The 27,827-nt window shown below is 46.4% G+C and overlaps 1 protein-coding gene across 1 annotated transcript in view; it reads left to right on the top strand.

Moving 5' to 3' along the window:
* Positions 1-27,827, top strand: part of DHX15 (DEAH-box helicase 15) — a 257,979-nt gene that overhangs the window by 68,114 nt on the left and 162,038 nt on the right. The window contains exons 4-5 of the mRNA XM_086964023.1: positions 2,101-2,260; positions 10,044-10,262. Of these exons, the coding sequence (XP_086820149.1) occupies positions 2,101-2,260; positions 10,044-10,262 (379 nt within the window). The remainder of the gene's footprint in view (positions 1-2,100; positions 2,261-10,043; positions 10,263-27,827) is intronic.

Genomic DNA, 27,827 nt, shown 5'->3' on the forward strand with positions numbered 1-27,827 from the left:
TGAGGGACCGCACCCAGGCGGTTCGGTTGGGGGACTTCTCGGCCGCCCCATTGAGGGTCACGTGTGGTGTTCCCCAAGGTTCTTCTCTTTCCCCTCTTCTGTTCAACCTCTAGATCTATCCTTTGATTTTTGCTCTCCAGCAGCTGGAGGTCACCATTTATAACTATGCGGATGACCTCCAGCTCATCTTTAATCTATCCTCTTCTTCTCATTCTATTTCCAATTTCCAGTCTGTTATGATTTTTATCAGGGACTGGATGAACTTCAACCACCTGAAGCTGAACCCTGACAAGACCGAGCTAGTTCTCACAGGTGGTTGTTCCAGTCCCTGGAACTCTTTGTTCTGGCCTTCTTCTTTTGCCCCCCCCCCCCCCCCCCCCCCATTCCTTCTTCCTCAGTTAAGACTTTAGGTGTCAAGCTTAATAATCATCTCACTCTTCACTCACAGATTAGTTCTGTTATTTCTTCCTGCTTTCTCACCCTTCGTACTATCCGTACTGTCTTCCGTTTCTTTTCTCCCCTGGCACTTAAGCTGATCATGTCCGCCTTGGTGTTTCACCTGCTGGACTATGCGAATGCCCTCTACAACGGCATTCTGGCGTACAGTCTGCGGAAACTCCAGCTGGTCCAAAACCGGGCGGCTCGATTAGTTTATGGCCTATCACGTTCCCACCACTCAACCCCTTTACTGAAGGCGCTTCATTGGCTGCCTGTTAGGGAGCGAGCCCTATTTAAAATAAGTTGTATGGTCTTCCAGGCACGATGGGGCTCGGCTCCCGCCTTCATCTCTTCCTTGATCAGGGAGTACACCCCCACCAGAGAGCTGCGCTCCTCGTCACAGGCATTCCTGCTGGTCCCTCGCTATAAGTGCAAAAAGTGGGGAGGGGCCAATTTTTCTACCTTGGCACCCACCTTTTGGAACTCTCTCCCCGACCATCTAAGATCAGCCACGCATTATCTTCCCTTCCGGAAAGACTGTAAGACTTTTCTCTTTAAACAGGCTTTCTCTCTGTAAAACTGCTTCCACTCCCTTGAGTTTGTGGTTGTCATCTTTCTCCTCTGGTACCTTCCCTTCACAGCGCCAAGAAACCGCCAGGTGAATGTTGCGCTCTATAAATATTTTAAATTCAAATTCATCATCACTACCTTAAACTAATATGATATTCCGCTTGACATAAAAGGCACAAAACTGGTAAATGCAGGCAATAGATATTGACACGCTGTGTCCTGGCTGATAGTTTGACTTGTTTTTCCAGAGCCCCGTTGGATAGTATTCGGAATATATATATGTTACTTAATTAGGAACCGGGTCAATGATGTACTTAAATAAATTGTCTGAGCAAAGTGATATCCTATATTGCTATTTGACAATGTCACAAAACCGACCGGCGTGTGAACGTATGATGATCTATCTTTGTAAATCTCAAAATGGATAGCTGATGAAGAAAACAGTATAAGCTGGATAAAGCTCACGAGGCTGTTGTGCTGCGGCGTACCGTCGGTCGAAATAAGAGTAATTTAGCTCATGGGAGGCTTTTACTTGAGGTGTGGTTGTGCAGAGGATCTTTGGTTCTTTGAATCTAAGAGCAGAGAGGACCAAGTTCACTTTAGGCTAACTAAGAAGGTTCTTTAGGAAAACGTTATAAAAGTAAACCATTGGCACAAAATGGCAAATTCAGCCGAGACAATCTTAATGCGGGCTTAGTGTTGGACATTACCTGATTGCCTTCATATAATTAATTTTGTGTGCCTCACTAAAACTAGAGAGGAGTGGAAGAATAGATGTTGGGGGTGGGGGGAGAGGGGTTCTGTTTTTGGGTAATTGGATTGTAGGTGTTGTGCAAATGGATACCATGATGGAGCTTATTGATCTTGTCAGTGTTTTAGTGAAGTGAGGTATGATAGATAAGTGGGTTAGCTGGTTGTTTTGCTTCCCCCAACATGTCAAGTATTCAGTTTGCTTTGAGAGAAGTGGAAAACCTGATGGCTTTGAAGATATGTTCTCTGTAAACTAGCCATTATAAAAAGGGTTTTTAAATATAGAAATCATTTCAACAAAGTTTGTGTGATTAGAATTTCTCATCAATTCTTTCCACCTAGGTACATGACTGATGGTATGTTGCTGCGTGAAGCAATGAATGATCCCTTGCTGGAGAGGTATGGTGTTATCATTCTTGACGAAGCTCATGAAAGAACATTGGCTACCGATATATTGATGGGTGTTTTGAAGGAAGTTGTAAGACAAAGAAATGATTTAAAGGTGAGTTGAGGTGTAATTTGTAACTGAAATATAGTTGTGGCTATAGATTATATATCCGCTCAGTATTGTACTCCGGGTTAATACAATTGCTTGTTCAGGCAAACTTTTCCAGGAACTTAACCTTTTTTTTTTTTTTTTTTTTTTTTTGCTGAACCGGAAAATGTAATTTATTTTTTCTTCCAGGTGATTTTATCCACATGTTTCTTTGCTTTTATTGATCAAATTATTCTAGACTATCCGTGACCCACATTCTCCTCATTAAAACACTTTTGCCATATGTTTTTAGGCTTTGAGATTCGTGTTCTACTAACAGTTCAGATTCTTTAACTTAGCTGTGACTTATGATTCTTTGGATTATTTCACGGTTGCTGGACAAATAACCATATACTATTTGTTGACCTTTTACCCTTTTCATTGAAATGCATACATAGGGCACAACAAAGTATACATGTGGATTCACTCATAATATTTTCTCCCACTATTGGTCCTTGTATGCATAAGCACCTTTTTACTAGCTGCCACAGGTATAATTATGTTCGAGGCATATGAGCTGCAGATCGTACACTTTTGCTCTGATGATTGCAGGTTGTTGTCTTCTTGGAAGAAGTCTTTGTAGTCACGAGATAGGTGACTCCTCCCTTGGACAATACTGCGCATGGTCATAGACTCCATCCTCCGATTGTTTTTTCCGCCACTGGGTTCGGATGAAAGTTTTTCGCTCTGGCTAGAAAATACTTTTTCAGCAACCTTGAAGCGTGAAACTTTATATAAACATTTTCAACATCTAATAGACTTTCGACATCACCAGCTACATTCCGGTGCGTCGACGTGGGCCGTTGGGCCTATCGGCGCCGTACGGCCTCTGCCTCATGGACAGAACTCCATACAAGAGATGCCCGGTATGTCGAGCAAAATTCCCTCATAGTTACCATCACGAGGTCTGCAACCTCTGTCTATCGCTGGAACACGAGTCGACCTGCACAGCCTGTGCATCCTTCCGATCGAAGAAGACCATTCGGGATCGGAGGGCCCGTCGACACGAGATGAGATCAGCACCGAAGGTCATCTTTCAGGAGGAGATCGTTGGAGAGGACGTCTCTGGGGACGAGGATCCACTCGAAGAGATCTCAGAGGACGAGGCTCCACTCGTCGCCGAGGAAGACTCGCCTGATCTCAAGATCATATCGGGGGCAAAGGACTCAGACGACTTGATTCCATCTCAGCAGCCCATGAGTACTTTTTCCCCTGCACAACATACTCTACCCAAGCCAAAGGCAGCGGTCGGCACTCCGCCCATGGGGCCCAGTCGAGACCGAAATCTACCCTCAAACGCCCCGCCTTCGGGCTCGGCTCCGAGGAGAAAGACTATGCCTTCCGGTGCCTCGGTACCGACGAAACCATGTGTGCCAATTCCACCTCCTCCATTCGCACTGAAGGACTCCTCAACACCGAAGCCAAAATGCCCTTCGGTGTCCAAAGACAAAGATCCTGCGGCACCCAAACCAAAAGACATATCGGTGCCGAAGCCAAAAACTGTACCGGACCCGAAAACTTCGACTCCGAAACCTTCCGGTTCCAAAAATAAAGATGGAAAGCCAGAGTCTGGCGCCGCAGGGCCAATAAGACCTGTCTCCACGCCGAAATCTCCAACATCGGTACCAAAGACTCCAAGGCCTGATACAGAGACACCTAAACCCTCTAACAAGCCTACCAAGCCGAAATCACCTTCGGCATGGAAAAATTTGCCACAGGACTCTAACTCCTCCTAAAGCAAAAAACACAAAACAACCCCTATCGGCACCAATAAAATTGACGCCGAAGAAGATTGTAGAGGAGGAAGAACTGTTTAGACCAGATTCTAAACAAAGAAAGGTCTATATCAATCCAAAAACTGGACACGTGGAAGCAATTCCTTACAAGAAGAGACCAGCAGACACACCACTTCTACCTGTGTTTCCTGCCACGAAGGATTGTGCAACTTCTCCAATGCAACCTTCCTCTCCTTCTTCCTCTCCTATCCCTCCTTATATTGATCCTACATCTTCTCCTGTTCAATCTCCTGCATCCTCACACCACACTGATGAGGAGTATGATCTGGGAGGGGGGAATGACGTACCAGAGCCACATGCATACCCTTTAGATGAAGATGTCAATCCAGAATATCCTAAGGATGACGACATAAATGGTTTTCCACCACACAATGTGCCAGACATTCCTGATCCTCAGTACTACCCAACAAAACGTTCCCCTCCAGAAGATAGTATTGGGTTTAATCATCTATTAAATAGAGCTGCCCTTCACCATGGGGTTCCAATGCACTCTGATGCCATTGATGAGGATTTTTTTACTGGATACATTTGAGCAGTCACAAAGGTCTACGCAAATACTACCCATGATGAAAGGAGTCATTAAACATGCTCCAGACATATTTAAAGATCCGGTACGATGTAGGGTGTTAAATCCAAGAATAGAAAAGAGGTATAGACCAGCACCATCTGATCCAGTCGATGTTAAGGGACATCTGCCACTAGACTTTGGTAGTGTCTAATGCACATAAAAAAGCCAATTCCCAGACTTCTGGTGACACGCCCCGCCTGACAAAGAATATAAAGTTATTGATGCGTCGGGGAAACGGATTGCTGCGCAGGCAACAAACACATGGCGCATAGCAAACACACAAGCCTTACTCTCACGCTATGACAGGGCTCACTATGACCAATTAGAAAAACTAATGGAGCACCTCCTAGATCAATACAAAGATCAGGCAGCAGAGCTCTAACAGGAAGGCAAATTAATATACAATGCCTCAATTAAATGTGCACTAGATGTAGCTGACACAGCATCCAGAGCAGTCAATACTAGTGTTATACTCAGACATCATGCGTGGTTACACATTTCAGGTTTTAAACCAGATGTACAGACTACTATCCTGAACCAACACTTCATTCGGAACCAGTTGTTCGGGCCGGAAGTAGACAACACACTAGAAAAGATGAAGAAAGACACGGACACAGCTAAGTATATGGGTGCATTACGATCCACACAGACTAGAAGTTCTTTTTGCTGCTCCTTTTATAGAGGAGGCTCCAAGTACACGGGCTCAGATACAAAATCATCTTTTAAGACTCACACATAGACCTCCTCTAACAACGGCTACTTTAGAGGAGGATACAGAGGCAACAATAACAATAACAAGGGAAGAGGTATAGGTAATAACTTCCGCTCCTCTTCCACTCCCAAACAGTGACTTTCCTCTGCCTCCCCTACAGCATTCCACTCCTGTGGAGGGCAGATTATCACAGTTCCTACCTGTCTGGAATTCCATCACAACAGACAGATGGGTAAGACAAATTATCCAACATGGCTACTGTCTAGAACTCATAGCAACGCCCCCAAACATACCACCCAGGCAGCGTCCAATGTCCACAGAACATATAACTCTGCTTCAACAGGAAGTTATAGCACTTCTACAGAAGGATGCTATTCAAGTAGTTCCTTTAGAGGAACAGGAGTTTACTCCCTGTACTTCCTAATTCCCAAGAAGGACGGGACACTAAGACCAATTCTCGACCTCAGGCCCTCAACCATTACATACAATCAGATCATTTTCACATGATCACTTTACAACAAGTACTCCCACTACTACAACAGGGAGACTTTTCTTCCAACACTAGACGTAAAGGACACCTATTTTCATGTTCCTATACATCCTGCGCACAGGAAGTATCTAAGGTTTGTCATACAAGGACAGCACTATCAGTTCAAAGTCCTTCCATTCGGGGTCACAACAGCACCAGAGTGTTTACAAAGTGCTTAGCAGCACATCTCAGAAGACCACAGATGCATGTTTTCCCTTACCTCGACGATTGGCTCATAAAAGCAAAATCGTTCAACCAGTGTGTCCAACACACAAAACATACAATTCAGAGATTGCACGACTTAGGGTTTACAATAAACGACAACAAGTCGCACCTAGAGCCTTTGCACGTTAATCAGTATCTAGGAGCTACCATAGACACATCTACAGCTCTAGCATATCCCAGTCCAGCCAGGATACAGAGCATTCAGACCTTAGTCTCCCTTTTTCAATACCAGCAGTCTCTCCAAGCCGGAGTGTTCATGAGACTGATCGGCATGATGGCGTCTTGCATCTTCATAGTTCCTCACGCAAGACTGCAAATGCGCCCATTACAAGAATGTCTAGCACAGCAGTGGAACCCGGCTCAAGGTCAGCTCACAGACCTGGTGTTGGTAGACAGCCGTAGATATCGCTCTCTGCAATGGTGGAACACCAAAAATTTGACAAAGGGACGGCCGTTCGTAGAACTTGTTCCACAGATAGTGCTCACGACAGACGCATCCCTCACAGGATGGGGAGCCCATCTCTTGCATTATAGCACACAAGGCCAATGGAACGACCAACAAAAACAGTTCCATATCAACCATCTAGAGCTGCTAGCAATTTTCCTAGCACTCAAAATGTTTCAGATACAAGTACGAAACAAAGCTGTCCTAATCCAGACGGACAATATGACAGCCATGTATTATATACAAAAACAGGGGGGGCATACTCTCTGCAACTGTCCCAGCTTGCACAGAACATTTGGAGATGGGCTATTCTTCAAAAAATACACCTGACAGTAGAACACCTTCCAGGAATTCACAATCAGATAGCAGATCTTTTGAGTCGTCCGTCACAACAGATTCACGAATGGGAGATACACCCACCAGTTCTTCAACCATTCTTCCAAATGTGGGGGCATCCACAGATAGATCTGTTTGCCACCCACGAAAATGCAAAATGCCCAACCTTCGCCGCCAGGTTTCCACACCCACAGTCAGAGGGGAATGCGATATGGATGAACTGGTCAGGCAAATTTGCGTACGCTTTTCCGCCTCTCCCACTCATTCCACTAGTAGTACGCAAGCTCAAACAGTCTCTCAAACTAATACTAGTGGCTCCCACATGGGCACGTCAGCCGTGGTTCACCACACTACTAGATCTCACTGGTTCCACATCGAAAATTACGGCTCACGCCATCCCTGTTAACACAGAACCATGGAGAAATAAGACACCCAGCACCAAGCCAACTGAATTTGGCGATGTGGCTCCTGAAGTCTTAGTTTGGTTACTTAAACCTACCACCAGACTGTATGAACATAATTAAAGAAGCTAGAAGACCCACTACCAGAGCTTGTTATGCCGCTAAGTTGAAAAGATTTGCAATATATTGTAACAATAATCACATTGATCCACTGGATGTTTCCATCCAAAATATTATTTGCTACCTTCTACACCTACAAAGGTCCAATTTGGCTTATTCTTCCATACGCCTGCATTTGGCAGCAATTGCAGCCTAATTACAGAATAGGCAACATCTATCTCTCTTTAGAGTACCTGCAATCAAAGCATTTATGGAAGGATTAAAACTAATAATCCCACCTAGGTTACCACCTGCTCCAGTATGGAACCTAAACGGGGTCCTTTCAAGACTTATGAGACCCCCTTTCGAGCCTTTACAGAAGTGTGAATGGCAATTCCTAACATGGAAAACTGCTTTCTTTGTTGCCATCACCTCTCTCAGAAGAGTTAGTGAAATACAAGCATTCACAATACAAGAACCATTTCTTCAGATACATCCTAACAAAGTGGTTCCTAGGCCCAATCCTAAATTCCTGCCAAAAGTTATTACTCCTTTTCACCTTAACCAATCAGTAGAGCTACCAGTGTTTTTCCAAAAACCGGACTCTGTTGCAGAAAGGGCTTTACACACCTTAGACCACGAGAGCAGCGCCTGCTACGCCTGCTCTGCCTTTACGCCGAAAACTCTTCGAGTTCGAGCGAGACGGAGAGTAGCCAACGCCACGATGCTGGGCAAGGGCCAGCCTCCATCCCTTCGAGACCTGGGCCTATCTTTGGGCGAAGAAGACAACAACGCCGCCGAAGATGATGGCTACACGGTCGTAGAGACCGATATTAAGAAGACTCCAAAGAAGGTAGGAGACTCTACGGCCCCTAAAGCCCCAAGAGTCGAAAGCTTCGGCGCCCAGACCTAAACCTAGGCCCAGCGGATCCTCTGAGAAGGAGTCCCCGGCGCCGAGAGCTGAAGAACAGCTAAAGCAGTCGAAAAACGTCTCCGAAAAGGAACGTCCGCCAAGGGAGAAGGACCCAAAAAAGGCCCCAGCGCCGGTGCTGAAGATAAGCTCGGCGCCGAAACCTTTGACGCCGAAAATCAGTTCGGCGCCGAAGAGACTGGCCGACCCATTGGACGCAGATCTGGCTGCCGAAATGGAGAAGAGGCGTCTCGAAGCGAAATGGAAAACATCCTGCAACGAAAAAAAGATTTCGACGCCAGGATGAAAGACTACATAATCCCGACGAAGCCCAAGCCACAGGTGCATGAGGTGGTTGAGGAGGAAGAGGATGAAGTCGAGGAACAGTCTGAGAATGTCAAAACATTCGACGAACCGGACGAAGACGAGGCCGCCTTCGACTACTATGAGGAGGACGACAACCACAAGACGCTCCTGGGTTCGGCGACCTCGGAAAATCAGGAGATCGACTGGCAAGAAGTCGACACAGAGAGTCCTGAAGAAAGCGTCAACACGTACCCTTCGAGGCCACCCTAATACTGGAGAACAACAAAAGTTACTTACCTGTAAACTGTGGTTCTCCAGTATTGGTGTCTTTCATAGATTCACATACGAACCACCCTTCCTCCCCTCAGAGGCTCTCTTCTCATGCACTCTTGGTCACTCTTGTGCTACGAAAATCTGAGGGCTTGAGCTTCTGAGGAGAAGGTTCTAGAGGGTGCTACTGCCTGATTGGCTGGAATGTGGACTATTATAATGACATGGATATGTTACTAAAGTGAACTCTCCCTCTATGCTTTCTATGGGCCAATGTTGTTCTATGGTACTTTAAAGTTTTTATGTCTTATTATGTTATATATATATATATATATATATATATATATATATATATATATATATATATATATATATATATATATATATATATATATATATATATATATATATATATATATACATATACATATACATACACAATATTACATATGTTTTCTTACTACTATTTCATGTACCGTGGGACTGCAGGGAATTATTCAAGCATGTGAATCTATGAAAGACACCAATACTGCAGAACCACAGTTTACAGGTAAGTAACTGTGTTGTTCTTCTGCTCCCATCTTCCGTATTGTTGTCAGATGGTTGAATGTCTGACTATAGGTATGCTTCAGATTTACACAAAGACAGATGTTCCGTTTAAAATTATGAATTCTTCGAGGGTGAGAATTTCTAAAGGGCAGATTGTTTAAAAATTTTTTTTTAAATATGTACTGTGACTTCTGATAAAGACAATCTACAAAACCGTTTAGGATCCTCACATAGTACTAGGAAATACTTAACGATTTACGATTTTTAGGCAGTATTGATGAACTATTATTGCGACTGGTAAGTTGCTTTCATTACTGGGTACATAATTTGTTGCATTTATTAGCCCTCAGAGTTTTTAGTGGAGGAAATTGGGTAGAGCAAGAAGTGTGATTGGATATTTTTTTCGCATTAGACAATTATTTCCACAAAAATTTTCACGAATGTTTATTGTAATAACATATGAATATCAACACGGTCCTAGCTGGCTGAGTGTATAAACTGCCTTCTTGAAAAGCTGAGATTCTTAATTGTTCAACATGTTGGAATGTGTGCCAAACGTTAGTCTGGATTTGATTTCTTTATAAATGAATGTTCTTTTTTGCAGGTTATAGTTATGAGTGCTACTTTAGATGCAGGCAAGTTTCAGATTTATTTTGATAACTGCCCCCTCTTAACCATCCCTGGTCGTACTCATCCTGTGGAGATCTTTTACACTCCAGAGCCAGAAAGGGACTACCTTGAGGCAGCCATCAGAACTGTGATACAGATTCATATGTGTGAGGAAGAGGAAGGCGATCTTCTGCTTTTCTTGACAGGTCAAGAGGTATGTTCACATTTCAATATTCATATTACTTTGTTGGGTTTGTAAATGTTTATGGAGTCTTATGGATTTCCAACTTTAAAGCTGTGCTTTTTAAATGCAAGGAGTATTCCTGTGTTTTTCTATTGCATTATATATATTTTAAATATTTTCTGTTTTAATGTTTTTTAAATGTGGTTGATCTTTTAGCAAAACGTTTTTTGATGTTTTGGTCCAGAAAATTTACAGTAGAAATTGTGTTGTTTGTACCTTAGTTTTGCAGATTCAGTTGTGTTAAACTCTTTTCTCTGCTGTTTTAGAAATCTAGTATTTTGATGTACTCAAAGGAATGTGCATTAATACATTTACATGGCCTATTCTTTTATATTTCTGACTTTTCATTGGTCACAAATGAATACTGTCTTTATAGAAAAACCGATGCGCTGAAAGAATTTCATGTTAATGACAAAGTTAGGCAAGGAAAAGCAAATGATTCTACAAGTTGAGGCAGACGTCTGATCGAGTCCTTAATGAAATAATGCAATTAGGCAGATGGAGATTAACTGCGAGACTGATCAGGCCAATAAGGACCCTTTCAGCCTACTTTTAATGATTGACTGTCATAGTCCAGAGAAAACGATGTATCAGTGTTTTTAAAATGTTTTGAGAATCCCTTTGAATATTTAGAAAATATTCAGCTATCAGAAGGGTACTTAACACTGGAGAGTTGAAATAGTTGTCTCCAGTGTCTTATGAAGTGATAGACATTCTTTAGGACATATAAGCAGCAGGGGAACCGCACCATTTTTGATAGTGCCACTATACCCATAAATGAAAGTGGGAGTTTGTTCCAAAATTGTATTAAGTCTAAGAAGCCTGCCCATATTTAGGTTGAACTGGGCTACCTGTATACCGAGGTGCCTAAAATGCCCACATTTCCAGTCCAGTGCGACTTCCGGGAGATCTTGAGTATTTTCTTTAGCTAGGACTCCCAGCGGGAATTGTATTGTTTTCTGTTGATTAATTCGGAGACCAGAAATCGCCCCCAAAGGAGTCTAATATCCTAAGCCATATCGGAAGGGCCTGTTCAGGCTGTCTGATATACAAAAGAGCATCGTCTCGCAATAGGGAGACCGTGTGTTCTATTGCCAACCTTTATGCCCCATGGCGCCATGTGTCTCTGCAGTTTCGCTGTGAGTGGCTCCATCGCCAATACAACAAGCATTTGCAATAGGTCTTGCATTTACCCAAGTTTTATCTATTGGCATTGTAAATGACAATGACTTTTTTTTTTTTTTAAATGTAACTAAAAGGCAGTGCTATTTAAAATGCCAATAGCTCAAACTCTCGTAAATGCGAGACCTATTGCATTGCAAATGCTTGTTTTGTATCTGGCTTGAGGTCTCAGCCTTGAAGTTCCATTGCACTGGAACTGGTGAACTCTCTGGGGTGACATGCAGAAAGGGCATTTTTCCGACAATATTATCTAAATCCATGTTAGCCCTTTATCATTCCAAGGATGATAAAAAGGGGTTTTCCTCTGGGATTCTGAACTCCCTACTGACAAACCGCACAAAGAATGTGCAGTTGGCCCATTAACTCATACAGCATGACTTTCCCAGTGCAACACTAGGATTTGTAAGCAATTTAAACAATATCGGAACATTCATTTGGGACCTTTCACATTACTCCAGATGTGGGTTTCACAAGTGAACACAGTACTCCAGATGGTAGGGTAGGTCGAGGAAATTACTCCTACTCAAATATGGCTGTAACTTCAGGCCTCTGGATCGACTGCAAGAGGCGGATTACACCATCACGTCTGCCATTGCCCCTTCAGAAATCTGTGTGTAGCCTCTGGACCACAGGTTTGAATCTCGGCAGGTTCACTCAGCCTTTCATCCTTCCGAGGGCAAATAAAGGACTACCATTGAGTTGGAATACTATGCATATCAGTTATTCAGCGCTAAAACTTCTGAGTGAGCAAGCGCTTTGCATGTACACGCGTGTTATTACATTAGGAACTGGCATGAAAGCCTTAGAAGCAGATCTTTTTTTCTGTGGAAGGTGCTACATTAATGCACGTTACTGGGAATATATGAAACTACTTTCGAACAGGTACCTGGAAAAGAGCTCCAACCTCGACGGTAGGAATTAAATTGCTAACAAATTGTAACAAACAGTACAATGGGGAACATACAGGGGCCCTTGGGCAGTGCTTGAAATGAAAATCTGTACCAGAGTACCTGCTTGTTGTGAGAAGTGCTGGTACTCTCCCTCTTAAAATAAAAAAGTGCTGGTACTCAGTACTCAGTACCGGTCCATTTAAAGCACTGCTTGGCTGTGAAAACACTACACAGGGCCAAGAATCTGCTCTTTCTTTCACTGAAGGCGTCTTTCAAACGGGGTGCGTTTTCACTTCTTCAGTTGAAGGCGGGGGCAGCTGATTTGTCAGAACACCTCCAAGTCGAGGAGAGCTGGGGAAGAGTCGGTCACAGGTGTTCCTACAGTGTGACTTCTGTACAGAGGTACAAATGTGTTCTGAAATGAACATATCTAGAGATGTCAAATGTTGATAGGGATTGTGGGGTGGGGGCAGTTGTTGTTTATATTTCCTGGATATCTACAGATTTTGTTTGAAATATATACATGAAAAGAAAACAATTCACATTAACCTACAAATCTGACCCGTAGCCTGCCCTGTGGGTCTGCGCTGGACACCCTTAAAACAGATTTCAGTTTTGCTAATGAACGATCGCAGGCAGTGGAACAGTTTGCCCACCATCACTGGGTGTGTGTACGCGTGGCGCCAGGATTTTATATCCGGATTCAGAAAAGGGGGTGGTGATGAACAGAGTGTCTGAATTAAGCAGACCACGCTTACCCAGTCCAAAGATCAGGGCTTGATCCATCACCGTTATTTAGCTCACTGCACCATCCCAGCTCAGAACCTGGCTACATGCAAATTAGTCTGTCCCTGGCCCAGTGCATCATGGGAACAGGGCAGATTCTTCACCAGAAAGGAGACAAGCTTCCGGGGACCGGTTTCTGGCATTTCAGCCGTCGTCGGCCCGGCTTGCTTGAATCCTGATGGTGCAGTGAGCAAGGGACTCATGTCTGAGTATACCCTGCCACACCTATAGTGGCCAAAAACGATTCAGAAAAGGGGGTGGTGATGAACAGAGTGTCTGAATTAAGCAGACCACTCTTACCCAGTCCAAAGATCAGGGCTTGATCCATCACCGTTATTTAGCTCACTGCACCATCCCAGCTCAGAACCTGGCTACATGCAAATTAGTCTGTCCCTGGCCCAGTGCATCATGGGAACAGGGCAGACCAAACTACCAAGCCAATTCTTCACCAGAAAGGAGACAAGCTTCCGGGGACCGGTTTCTGGCATTTCAGCCGTCGTCGGCCCGGCTTGCTTGAATCCTGATGGTGCAGTGAGCAAGGGACTCATGTCTGAGTATACCCTGCCACACCTATAGGATTTTATATCAGATCACCAGATGCTGACTTCCCAAGGAATGTGTAATCAGCCGGTCTCAGCTCCACAGCCGGTCCAACAGTCAGGCACTCGCCTTCTGCGCTGCCATTCCCTCTGGTGGTTCCCGTCTCTCACCAATAGCTGCAGATTTGCCACTTATTGCTTGGGGCCCAGTCCAGTGAGTGAGTGATACGTGGAGAGAGAGAGACTCGGAGAGACGCTGTGCTGCAGCTCTGCTTATGAGAGTGCAGCAGGTTTCCAAAGTCTGGCTCTATTGCTCTCCAACCCCGACCTCCCAAAAAGTTATTCCGAGGGGGGGGGGGGGGGGGGAGTGGGATGGGGGGCGCGGTATGGACCGACGGCGTGTCATCACGCAGGACTGGTAACAGGCGAGGGAGCTCTGCAAAACACACACCCCGGGCCCGGCTATCGAGAACACATTCGGTCCTATCTTGAGTGACAGACTGGGCAGCGGCTGGTATGTGCCAAGTATGAAAATAGCAGGAGAAAACCCATAAACCACGTCGGGATGGGTGTATCGTGTGAGGTAGAAACAGTTCCCAACTGGTATTATGCGGAGACAGTTTAAAAGACGTATGCAATATGCATTACAAAGAAAGGAAACCAAGGAGTCAATAAATTTTCAGAGAAGGTAGTCTTATTTTCATAAGTACTAAGAAACTTTCATAGGTCAATACAGTTAAAGCAGCACTGTACAGAGTGGATCTTGTGACAACCCGGTGACACTTGGTGCAGGTGCTATATACAATGAGTGATAAGTGAGTGTACAAGTGTTTAAAACAACAGCATCGGCGACGCATTGATCAAAATTTCAGACATCAGAAAATGGCCCCAACAGAAACAAGTAACCATTAGTTGAAACACAATTATTGGAATGGGAGCACAAAATGTGACAAGCGTCGTAAGATTCAAGCTGTCTAGTCGACGGCGTTTCGATCCCAGTCGTTCGGGATCCTCATCAGGACGGGGTTGTCGATGAGAACAGTGCTGTGGGCATAAAGGGCAGTTTGAGCGCGTGGTCTGGGATCGGGAAACGCGCGGGGGCAAGGGTGTGCACAAGTGCTCAGTCCGACCTACTTTGCGAACTAAGAAGTGTCATGAGGTGAGGGGTGAGGGCCGGAACGGGACACGGGTAAGTGACATAGGGGGTGTCTAGGGTCTTTTAAATTACGGGGTAAAAACCGTTGTTAAGTGCTCAGCATGGGTCGCCGTATATGGAGGTTGAAAACTCACATTCAAGCTTAGGCAGGATGACGTAGTTGCAATCCTGGAAAAAGACACGATCGTCCAAGGTTACTGGGGGGTGAATAGTAAAGAGAGTTTTAGCAGTGGACTACATACAATAGTCACGACTAGACACCCTGGTGGCAGTAATTACCTGAATGGTTTCTCCGTCTGGGCAGCGAGCGGTACTGGCGAGTCCTGCAGGATGGCCGGGAGGGGGGGGGGGGGGAGAGGGGGGGGGGAGGGGGGGGGAAATGATATAATAAGGGACAATTGCTTAGCATAAGCCCAACGTGGCGTTAAAATGTCAGCTATAATTCTGGGATTACGAGTGCGCTCAAGGCGCGCTCCAGAGTATCCATTACCTGACTCAATCAGGAAGATTGGCCGTAACCGGGGGTCTGCTGTCTCAGCGGTTGTAAGCAACGAATGCGTTAGCTGTCCGCGGTAGTTTTCTCCTACATAAGAGTCAGGAAGTGAACGGCCTCCGGGTGAAGTCGCGTGACTCTGAGGGGCGGGGCAGGGGAGTGTACTGGTTAGACATTGGCTGTGTCGGGGCAAGGAAGGGGTTTCTGGCAACAGAGAGGGAGGACTATGGGGTGTTTGTTTGGTTGCCTAGGTGACACTCGAGAGAGAAGTGAGTCGGCAATTATTTAAACCGAGTATGCATATTGCGGAGGGCGGGGGATTTAGCCGCGTTCAAGTATTAGACTAAGGTGGGACTGGAATTGGCAGTGGTTAGCGGAGTAGTCACTTGTAATACATTTGCAATTATAAATGTACACATTTACAAGAAGCACTTCATAAACGTTACCCTATCAAAAGTTTGAAGGCATTTTTCAAATCATAAGGACATCACAATTGTTTACATTGCTAAATAGACACTTAGAGGAGAGGCAGAGATATACAGTTAGAGAGAGTGATTAGAGGGATTAAATGGAGATGGTATTTGTCCATTCATCAAGGGTATTTAACCCTTGGTTTACCGAGTCCACTCGTGCAATCCATTTGCATTCTGCTCTGTTAAGGAGGGCTACCATGTTACCGCCCCTGATGGGCAGTGTAGGTTTTTCGATGACTAACCATTTTAGGTCGGTGTCTGTGTGTGACTTTTCCAGAAAGTGTGCGACCAGTGGGGCCGTAAGAACTTTGCAGTTAATTCTGCTTTTGTGCTGTATTATCCGTTGTTTGACCATTTGGGTGGTTTGGCCAATATATACTAGTTCACATGGACAACGGATAGCATAGATGACGTTTTGAGTCTTACAGTTTGAATGGTGAGTAAGTTGGTGAGTCTGTCCATTATAAACAAATTCCTTGGTATTGTAGGTTAATTCACAGACGCTGCATGATTGGCATTTGAAATGTCCTATTACCGGTGGCATTCCCCAAGCCGCAGTAATGCTGTGTTTATCCGAAATGGTAGTGGGCCATGTAATGGCGCGAACAAGATGATTCGCGATGTTATTGCCTCTCTGATATGAGAGCAGGGGTGGTTCATGGAATTGTTCATCAAACCTCAGTAAAGCCCAATTTTTCTTGATTATTTTTGCAACTCTGTTGCTGTCTGGGCTGAAGACAGAGACAAACGGAATTCTGTTCATGGGTTTTTGGTTTTGGTTAGGGACTAGTAGATTCTCGCGATGGTTATACCATGCGCGTTTCTTGGCTTGGTTGATAAGGCGTCGTGGATATCCCCTGTTGATGAGTTTTGTGGCCAGAATGTCTGCCTCCCTGAAATAATCCTTGCGCCATTTACAATTTCGCCGGATTCGGAGGAATTGGCCAAATGGAAGACCGTCTCGTAAGCCTCTTGGATGATTGCTCGAGTAATGTAGTAGGGTATTCCGTTCAGTTGGTTTACGGAAGAGCGATGTTCCTAGTTTCCCTTCTTCCGCATGTATAATGACATCCAAGAATGGTAGATCATTCGGTTTGGTCTCACTTGTAAATTTGAGATGTTCTTGAGATGAGTTTAGCCAGACCATGAAAGGTTGCATGGAGTCGGCGGTTCCATTCCAAATCAATAAAATGTCATCTATGTATGGACGCCACAGATGGATTTGGGGTCGATACAGGTTGATGGAGTTCAAAATCAATGTTTTTTCTAGGTTATGGACATACAGGATGGCAAAGTTCGGGGCGAAACAAGCGCCCATAGATACTCCCTTGATTTGAAGGTAGTATGTGTTCTTATACATGAAATAGTTGTTTTGTAGTGCCACTCTCAGGAGGTCCATGATGAAATCAGTGGGGATTTTGGCAGGTTGGGATCTAGAGCTTAGTAGATTTTTGATTACCTCCAGACCTTCATCATGGGGAATGTTGGTATAAAGGGACTCGATGTCCAGGCTGGCCATGGTTTGGGCATCTAGTTCAAATGGTTGATCCTCTATGGTGTTGATTAGATCCATTGTGTCTCGTATGTAGGTATCAGTAATTGGTACAAATTCCTTAATCACTGCATCCAGATATTTACCCAGGGGTTCCAAGATTGAACCGCAACCTGATACGATGGGGCGTCCAGGTGGGTTATTGGCGTCTTTGTGGATCTTAGGGAGGACATATAGGACCGGAGTCCGAGGGTGAGGATTGTTCAAGAATTCAAATTCCTTTTTTGTGATGATATTTATGTCCCTGGCTGTTGTAGTGATACAGAGGATCTTTTGTCTGATATCAGCCAAAGGGTCTTTTGAGAGAACCCGATAATGTTCACGGTTGGTGAGTTGTCGCTCCACTTCTTTATCATATTGTGTATTATTTAGAACCACAATCCCGCCGCCCTTGTCTGCGGGCTCGATGACAATTTCGGAATTGTTTTGCAGGATGGTCAAGGCTTCTTTTTCTGCCAAGGGTAAGTTGTACGGGATGAACCGTGGGGAAGTTTTTAGATCCATTACTTCTTTCAGGACAAGCCGCTCAAATGTCAAAATTTCAGGTGTCATCTGACTGGAAGGCGGATTGAAGGTAGATGGAAGTCTGAATGGGGATATTTGGTCCTGTCCGGTATTGGGTTTGTCAGAAAAGAAATATTTCAGTCGTATTCTTCTGAAAAATTTCAGAAGGTTCGATTGGAGTTCCAGGAAGTTGGTCCTGACTGTTGGCACAAATGAAAGACCACGCGAGAGGAGTCCAGTTTCTTCCGGGGTCAGAATATGGTCTGATAAATTGAAGATGGGGATGGACATGGCTGTGGTAGTTGTTTGCTGAGTGTTGGTTATTGCGGTTGTCCCCATTGGTAATACCGGTTGCGGGTTTGGCGAAAGCCTGGAGTTGGGGGTTGATATGATTTGGTTCTGGTTTGACGGTTTTGTTGTGGTGGTGGGTATTGTCCGCGTCCGCGGCCTCGTCCTAAAAAACCGGGGGGTAAAAGTGGTTGAGGTCCAGAGGTTGTTGCCACTGCGTCCTCTGCAGAGCTATTGGAAGAGACAGAGAAGGTGACTCGCTGGTTGTTCCTGTAACGTCCCCAGTTCTGTGTTCTTGGAGGGTTTTGTAGAGTATTGTAAAACTCCTCGTTCAAGTAGGGATATGTATTTTCAACCTTGTAGTTTTTTATGTCCTTCTCTAATTTGTTGACCTTTTTGTTGATTTCGAATGTGTTGAAGGTGGCGATGGTATTGTTGATTTTATCCAAGGAACTGGCATGAAAGCCTTAGAAGCAGATCTTTTTTTCTGTGGAAGGTGCTACATTAATGCACGTTACTGGGAATATATGAAACTACTTTCGAACAGGTACCTGGAAAAGAGCTCCAACCTCGACGGTAGGAATTAAATTGCTAACCAATTGTAACAAACAGTACAATGGGGAACATACAGGGGCCCTTGGGCAGTGCTTGAAATGAAAATCTGTACCAGAGTACCTGCTTGTTGTGAGAAGTGCTGGTACTCTCCCTCTTAAAATAAAAAAGTGCTGGTACTCAGTACCGGTCCATTTAAAGCACTGCTTGGCTGTGAAAACACTACACAGGGCCAAGAATCTGCTCTTTCTTTCACTGAAGGCGTCTTTCAAACGGGGTGCGTTTTCACTTCTTCAGTTGAAGGCGGGGGCAGCTGATTTGTCAGAACACCTCCAAGTCGAGGAGAGCTGGGGAAGAGTCGGTCACAGGTGTTCCTACAGTGTGACTTCTGTACAGAGGTACAAATGTGTTCTGAAATGAACATATCTAGAGGTGTCAAATGTTGATAGGGATTGTGGGGTGGGGGCAGTTGTTGTTTATATTTCCTGGATATCTACAGATTTTGTTTGAAATATATACATGAAAAGAAAACAATTCACATTAACCTACAAATCTGACCCGTAGCCTGCCCTGTGGGTCTGCGCTGGACACCCTTAAAACAGATTTCAGTTTTGCTAATGAACGATCGCAGGCAGTGGAACCGTTTGCCCACCATCACTGGGTGTGTGTACGCGTGGCGCCAGGATTTTATATCCGGATTCAGAAAAGGGGGTGGTGATGAACAGAGTGTCTGAATTAAGCAGACCACTCTTACCCAGTCCAAAGATCAGGGCTTGATCCATCACCGTTATTTAGCTCACTGCACCATCCCAGCTCAGAACCTGGCTACATGCAAATTAGTCTGTCCCTGGCCCAGTGCATCATGGGAACAGGGCAGACTAAACTACCAAGCCAATTCTTCACCAGAAAGGAGACCAGCTACCGGGGACCGGTTTCTGGCATTTCAGCCGTCTTCGGCCCGGCTTGCTTGAATCCTGATGGTGCAGTGAGAAAGGGACTCATGTCTGAGTATACCATGCCACACCTATAGTGGCCAAAAACGATTCAGAAAAGGGGGTGGTGATGAACAGAGTGTCTGAATTAAGCAGACCACTCTTACCCAGTCCAAAGATCAGGGCTTGATCCATCACCGTTATTTAGCTCACTGCACCATCCCAGCTCAGAACCTGGCTACATGCAAATTAGTCTGTCCCTGGCCCAGTGCATCATGGGAACTGGGCAGACCAAACTACCAAGCCAATTCTTCACCAGAAAGGAGACAAGCTTCCGGGGACCGGTTTCTGGCATTTCAGCCGTCGTCGGCCCGGCTTGCTTGAATCCTGATGGTGCAGTGAGCAAGGGACTCATGTCTGAGTATACCCTGCCACACCTATAGGATTTTATATCAGATCACCAGATGCTGACTTCCCAAGGAATGTGTAATCAGCCGGTCTCAGCTCCACAGCCGGTCCAACAGTCAGGCACTCTCGTTCTGCGCTGCCATTCCCTCTGGTGGTTCCCGTCTCTCACCAATAGATGCAGATTTGCCACTTATTGCTTGGGGCCCAGTCCAGTGAGTGAGTGATACGTGGAGAGAGAGAGACTCGGAGAGACGCTGTGCTGCAGCTCTGCTTATGAGAGTGCAGCAGGTTTCCAAAGTCTGGCTCTATTGCTCTCCAACCCCGACCTCCCAAAAAGTTATTCCGAGGGGGGGGGGAGTGGGATGGGGGGCGCGGTATGGACCGACGGCGTGTCATCACGCAGGACTGGTAACAGGCGAGGGAGCTCTGCAAAACACACACCCCGGGCCCGGCTATCGAGAACACATTCGGTCCTATCTTGAGTGACAGACTGGGCAGCGGCTGGTATGTGCCAAGGTCATGCCTACAAGTGTGAGCTGGCACAGCTACTCGCCTCCACTTCTGTGTCCCCCTGTCCGTATGACGAGCTCCCCGGCAAAGCTTGCAGTCCATCTTTCCAACTAGCCTGTCATACTGGCATTTCTGAGTTTTTCCAATTATGACTAAGAGGTACATTGAAAGCTGTGAGGAGTGCGACAAGGCACTTCTTTTATTAATTGTTGCTTTCTACAGCATGGATTCAAATGGCACAGAAGGGGCCTGTACTGATAGATAGGTACCTACACTTTGCTGAGGTAGGGAACGTAGGAGCGGCTGCCAGGCCCCCAGTAGCCGGGTTTAGCGTCTAGCCTGTCGGTTGTGGATTTGCTGTGAATTAGGAAAGCGAGCCACCGGGAGCAACCGAGCCGTGGCTCACAGTGCCCACTCCTGGCATTGTCTGCTTCTGGGGGCTGGGTAAGAACCTGGCACGACGCCCGCCGAGCGCTGCTTTTAACGTTTTACTCAACAAGAGACAGCAGGTCGTTGTGCTGAAACGCCGCGACCTGTATAACGCGTGCACATCTCCTGTCTGTATACGTGCACATCTCCTGTCGGTACGCCTGCACATCTCCTGTCGGTACGCGTGCACATCTCCGGCCCCCCTTCAGAAGAAAAATCTATGACAATAGATCTCGCCAAGCGAGCAGCACATGCACAGTGTCGCTAGGCGAGACCTAATGAGGAGCAGGGACAACGGGCATCCCTGTCTCGTGCCCCTCTCGAGCCACATAATTTCTGAGACTAGGCTCCCATTTCGTACCCGAGCTCTTGGCTGGCAGTATAGCAACTTGACCCATGAGACTTATTCTTCTTCAAAGCCCATCCTTCCCCGCTCTTCCCATGGGTACTCCCACCGCAGTGTATCAAAGGCCTTTTCGATGTCTAAGGCCACCACTGCATCTCTATGTTCACTCTCCGCCTCCAAGTATAACACATGGGACAACCTTCTTAAATTTATGTGGGTTTCCCTCTCGGGCATGAACCCACATCGATCCTTTTGTATTAAAGATGTTAATACTGTGAGAAAGTGCCATCTTTCTTGCATGGTATGCCCCCACTTTTTGCTGAATTGCTGGTGTACTTTGACTGAGTGTGCTCTGGGGTACTGCCAATCAGGTGGCCAGGGCCTGTGTTCGTTCCCTAAAACTGTGTTGAAACTAAAACCCTATTGGCATCTCTGGCCACATGTAAGCCCATCGTAAATGGTACCCTAGGTACCCAGTGCATTGTGATCCACACACTGCCTTTGCAGGCTGAGTGTCCTGGTGCAGAACTAAACAAAGAGTCGACATGGCACACCTCCCTGTGTGCCATGCCCACAAACCCACTGTCCTGGCATACATCAGTGGAGTGGGCACAGGTGGATGAGCCCTGTGCCCCTACGGTACCCATGGCCATTCCTGGGCACTAAGTGCCATTAAGAGCATATGGCGCTGGGAGGTTGTCATTACGAACACCACAGCACCATAATGGCTACACTGAAGACTGAGAAGTTTGGTAACAAACTTCTCAGCACATTAAACTCAGACTGATGCCAGTGTGGGATTTAATGTAAAATGCACTACAGAGGGCGTCTTAGAGATGCCCCCTGAAACCTAACCTACATTCCACATCTTGTCTGACAGGCTGCCGCACAGCAGAAATGTTGCTGGACCCCTTGGTGGAGAGCCCCCCCCCCCCCTGCTCTCCTGGGCTTGCAACAATTCACATCCTGGGCGAGGTGCTAGGTCTCCTCCCCGGGATGGGCAGGGGAAGTTTCAAAGGCATACCGCCTTTGTGAGCTTCTCCAGGCCACTTGCTGTACTCAGCAACTGTCCCCCACTGCTCCTGACCCCGACTCTGGCGGGAAGACTGGTGGGAAACCCTGCGTGAGGAAAGGGGGTGTGCCAGCCTGTGCCAATTCCACCCCTCAGGTGGATGAGGTGAAGCACAACTCTGGGCTCCGGCCATCTTGAGGATGGGGAGCCCTGCCCAGTCAGAGATAGGCTCCTGCCCCCATCCCACAGGAGAGGAGCAGGATAGCGGTGTACTCACCCCAGGACAGTGACCTATTGGTCCCTGCCCTTCTCCTGCCTGTAACGCCCCTAAATTTTGTATTTAGGGGCACCCTGAGCCTTCCTTCCTCAGATCGCGATTTCGGAACAAGAAAGAAGACCTGCCGTGCAGCTGCTAACAAGAGGACGACGCCAACTGTTGATCTTTGAACCTGCTATAGCTAAATTCCGGCGTCTCTTGCGGACAGCAACCTAGAGAACCCCGGAGGACCTCTGCCTGCCTTGACCCTCTTAAAAACTGGAACTCCCATGAGCAGTGGTTCTGCTCAAACAGCAATGCCCCTGGTGCCAGCCAGAAACAGCAAATCCAGCCCACTTTGCACCTGCTGAGCCCGGCCTGTGCCCTAGTGGACAAAGATCCTGAGGATGTCCCCCCGACAAATCTGACCTGGAATCCAATGCCCAAGGACCCTCCTCGATGACACACGCAGCCTCAGAACCAGGAACCCCTCCAACCGCGACCAGCAGAGAGAAGATTTTCCGATGTAAAGACACCCCTGCACCAGGCACCCCCCCTCTTCCCTCTCTTCCCCCTCTTCCCCCTCTTCCCCCTCTTCCCCCTCTTCCCCCTCTTCCCCCTCTTCCCCCTCTTCCCCCTCTTCCCCCTCTTCCCCCTCTTCCCACCCCCCCTCTTCCCACCCCCCCTCTTCCCACCCCCCCTCTTCCCACCCCCCCTCTTCCCACCCCCCCTCTTCCCCCTCTTCCCCCTCCCCTCCTCCCCAATCCCCCCTCTTCCCCCCCCCTCTCTTCCCCCCCCCCCTCTCTTCCCCAATCCCCCCTCCTCCCCACACCCCCCAGGCCTCCCGTGCCCAACTCTGGGGTGCCTACCTATCCTCCAAGATCCCAACTGACCACTCGAACTGTTGGTCGCTCCTAAAGAATCTCCGTCCAAGAGCCTGCAGCCTTTGTTCCCTTTTCAAGATCTCCATTGAATAACATTGAACACCCAACGGCTCAAAAGCACCCTGCATCCAGCCGCCCGAGTGCCCCTGGCAGTGCAACCTTTGTCCTGTCCTACTTCCTCATTTGCCCTGAACAAGTGACCTGGAGCCCAGCTTACACAGCTGCATGGCCTGCTAGCCAGCAGCCACCCACCGAAGGCCCCCTGCCTCTCATTGGATAATATTGGGCCTAACTACCTCTGCACCCGGCAGCCCCTGTGCCGCTGAGGCGTACCAACCGTACTTACCTGACCCTGGGAGACCCCCTAGTCTATGCCCAGAACCTTAACTCTACCAGTCGAGTACTTACCTAAAAGCCGATAACTCACTTTTCTTCCATAGGCTAACATTGACTGGTTTCACTTGGAAATGTGGAGTTTTGGAACTTTAAAATATTCATCTAAAATCAGCCATATTCGGATTTACTCACCTGTTATCAGGAGAGACCTCAGTGCTGCATCTTTGAGCCCAGTACTGACCCTGAAAAGTAATTCTAACCGTACTTGCCAGTAACTTGAATTTCCTTCCATAGGATACCATTGCCTGCTTTTTGCTGAAAGTTTTTGAGTGTCGATTTTTGAAACGTACAAATATTCTTTACAAATTGTGCCAACGATAAAAACTTAATGTTCGAGGCATATGGGCTGCAGATGGTACATTTATGAATAGATCGCCATCTGGTGTTGGGCTCGGATGATTGCACTTGTTTTTCTCTTGGAGAAGTCTTTTGTCGTCACGAGACTGGTGACTCCTCCTTTGGGTGCTAGTGCGCATGGGCATCGGCTCCATCCTTAGATTGTTTTTTCCGCCATCAGGTTCGGATGAGGATCGAAGCGCTCCAGATCGACTTCGAGAAGAAGTGATATTTTGCCACGTATTCCCTTTCCAATTCGACGGTATTGTCATCGAACGTGATTTCATTTCCATTCCGACGCGTTTCGATTCCAACAATAAACATTTTCTTCTACGTCGACGAGACCGGGAGGCCTTTCTCGACATAGTCCAGCCCAGAGTCCATGGAAAGGACTCCATTTAAGAGATGTCCAACGTGTGGTGCGAAGTTCCCACACAAGGACCTACACGAGGTGTGCAACCTCTGCCTATCGCCTGAACACGAATCCAGGGACTGCGAAGCCTGCGCAGCATTCTCCTCCAAGTCGACTATTAGAAACCGTCGAGCCCATCGCCTGAACACGAATCCAGGGACTGCGAAGCCTGCGCAGCATTCTCCTCCAAGTCGACGATTAGAAACCGTCGAGCCCGAAGACACGAGGTTTCGAGAATGCAGTCGGAGGCAATCCCGGAGCTATTCGAGGCCCAGCACCTCGAAGAAGAAGAGGAACATGAAGACTAGTCGGGATCGGAAGTTGACGAGTCTGATGTCGAAGAAATCGACGTTCAACAAACCGTGAGTGACGACGTCCCCTTACCAAAAAACCGACCCCGTGTGGTACCGACACCGCCTTCGAGCCCGGTCAGACTACCAAATAAAGTTTCCGCCGCCCCGCCTTCGGGCCCGGCAACGAAACCGAAACAAAAACCGAAACTCTTGGCCTCCCACCATGTCGGATCCGAGAAACGGTCGACATCGACACCGAAGCTCCATACAAAGGAAAGCTCGGCATCGAAACATTCCATGTCGAAACCGAAACATGCTTCGACGTCTAAGACTTACTCGACACCGAAAAAATCGGAATCTAGCAAATTCTCTGTGCCGAAAACACAGAACACTGACGGTCAGAAGCAAAGGCACCTTTCGGAACCAAGAACTTCGGTACCGACACAGGAGCAAACCGATCCAAAACAAAAGACTTTGTTTATCGATCCGCAAACTGGTGACAAAATCACCGAAAAAGAGGAAGAATGAACAGCTAGAGAACAAAGCTCTTCCTCCTAAAAAGAGAACAATGGGGACAAATACAACTCCTCCCCTTTATTCTTGACCTAGAGACACACCCTCTTCTCCTATTCCTCACACTATGCCAGCTATTCTTCCACCTTCTACACCAAGACCATCTACACCTCAAACAAATGTAGACAGTGATACAGGGGAGGGATAACCTCATGGGGATGACGACACTATCCCAGATGAAGAAGACCCATGGGAGAATTATGATGCAGGGTCAAATGATAACGACCCAGAATTATACCCCTCAAAACCTTCACCACCTGATAATACAGGTTTTGTACAGCTGATAGGGCAGCAAAATACCATAAGGTAGATTTACATACAGAACCTCAAATAGAGGATTTCCTTTGAGAAACGCTACCTGCTGCACAAAGAACATCAGGAACGCTACCTATGCTAAAGGGTCTTCTCAATCACACAGCAGACATATTCAAAGACCCTGTGAGGGCTAGGGTATTAAACCCAAGAATTGATTAAAAATGTAAGGCAGCCCCAAAGGACCCAATATTTATCAAGGGACAGGTACCTCTGGACTCGCTTGTAGTCACAGACGCTCGTAAAAGAGCAACCTCTTTATCTACAGGAGAAACTCCTCCTCCTGATAAGGAGTCCAAGCTAATAGATGCATCCGTTAAGAGTAGCATCCCAAGCAGCAAACAGCTGGCGCATAGCTAATACACAAGCGCTACTTGCACGCTATGATAGAGCGCATTATGATGAGTTAGAAAAACTCATCACACATCTCCCTAAGGAACATCAAAAAAGGGCAGACCAGCTTATACAGGAAGGGAAGATAATAACCAACACTTCCATTAAGTGCGCCTTAGATGCAGCAGACACTGCAGCAAGATCCATAAACACCAGTATCCTGTTAAGAAGACATGCATGGCTTAGGGTATCAGGGTTCAAACAAGAAGTACAAACATCTTTATTGAACCAACCTTTTGATCAAAAAACACTTTTCGGCTCAGGTACAGATGAGACTTTAGAAAAGATGAAAAAAGACACAAACGGCTAAATCAATGGGAGCATTACAACAGCCAACTCCAAGGGGTTCCTTTCGTAGGTCCACCTATAGAGGGGGGTCAAAGAATACAGGCACAAGCCAGCAATCTAACTCTTTTACACCAACATCACCCAGATGTAATTCAAGAGGCAGTTGCAGAGGTAACAACAACAAGGGTAGAGGTCGCGGAAATAATAACAACCGCAGCTCCCCAACCCCAAAACAGTGACTTAATACAACTCCCCCCAGACCATATAACACCGTTCCTACCTGTCTGGGAAAACATCACGTCAGACAGGTGGGTGAGAAATTATCCAACATGGTTATTGCCTAGAACTCACAGCTACCCCACCAAACATCCCCCCCAGACAGCGTCCAATGAGTCAAGATCATCTGACATTGTTAAAACAGGAAGTACTATCACTGCTACAAAAGCATGCTATAGAGAAGGTTCCAAAACATCAGCAAGGGACAGGAGTATACTCTCTATACTTCCTAATTCCCAAAAAAGACAGGTCTCTAAGACCAATTTTAGACCTCAGACCTCTCAATGCATACTTAAACTCAGAGCATTTCCACATGGTCACTTCCTTTACTGAAGAAAGGGGACTTTCTTTCTACACTGGATCTAAAAGACCCTTACTTTCACATCCCAATTCACAAAGCCCACAGAAAATACCTCAGGTTTGTAGTAGAAGGATAACATTATCAGTTCAAAGTCCTTCCGTTTGGGGTCACAACAGCACCAAGGGTGTTCACAAAATGCCTAGCAGTAGTTGCAGCACACCTAAGAAGACCACAAATACATGTCTTCCCTTACTTGGACGATTTGGCTAATAAAAGCCTGTGAGAAGGTGGCCTGATATGCAGTGGTCACTATTCTAGTGAACACTATGTATCAGTCCAGCAACCCTTATTGATGATTGGTTGTAAGTCAACCTTCTAGACCAGCTATCCTAGTAGCGTGGATACGAGCAGTCTAAGGCTAAAGACTCGAGAGGGCGTGTTAAGCCAGCTGTTTACCACACATATACCCCTTGAATACCAAGTGAAAGGACACCACACAAGTGTTATGAAAATAAACAAGATATTTATTAAGAATCACAACAGCCCTGTACTCTTTATGAGGACAGGGTACTAAGCACAAAACAAAACTCTTACGAAAATACTTAAGTTAGCACAGTATATACAAATGCCCGAGGGGCACGGAAAACCATATACTCTGAAAGTGGAATGCGAAATTACTAGCAGGTAAGTACAGTACTAATAGGCTTAGGAATCGCTAGGACTTGACTATAGAATCTTCAGATTACTTCTAGGAGGCCTAGGG

This window comes from Lissotriton vulgaris, chromosome 3_2, assembly GCF_964263255.1.
Source record: "Lissotriton vulgaris chromosome 3_2, aLisVul1.2, whole genome shotgun sequence".
Taxonomy (NCBI): Eukaryota; Metazoa; Chordata; class Amphibia; order Caudata; family Salamandridae; genus Lissotriton; species Lissotriton vulgaris.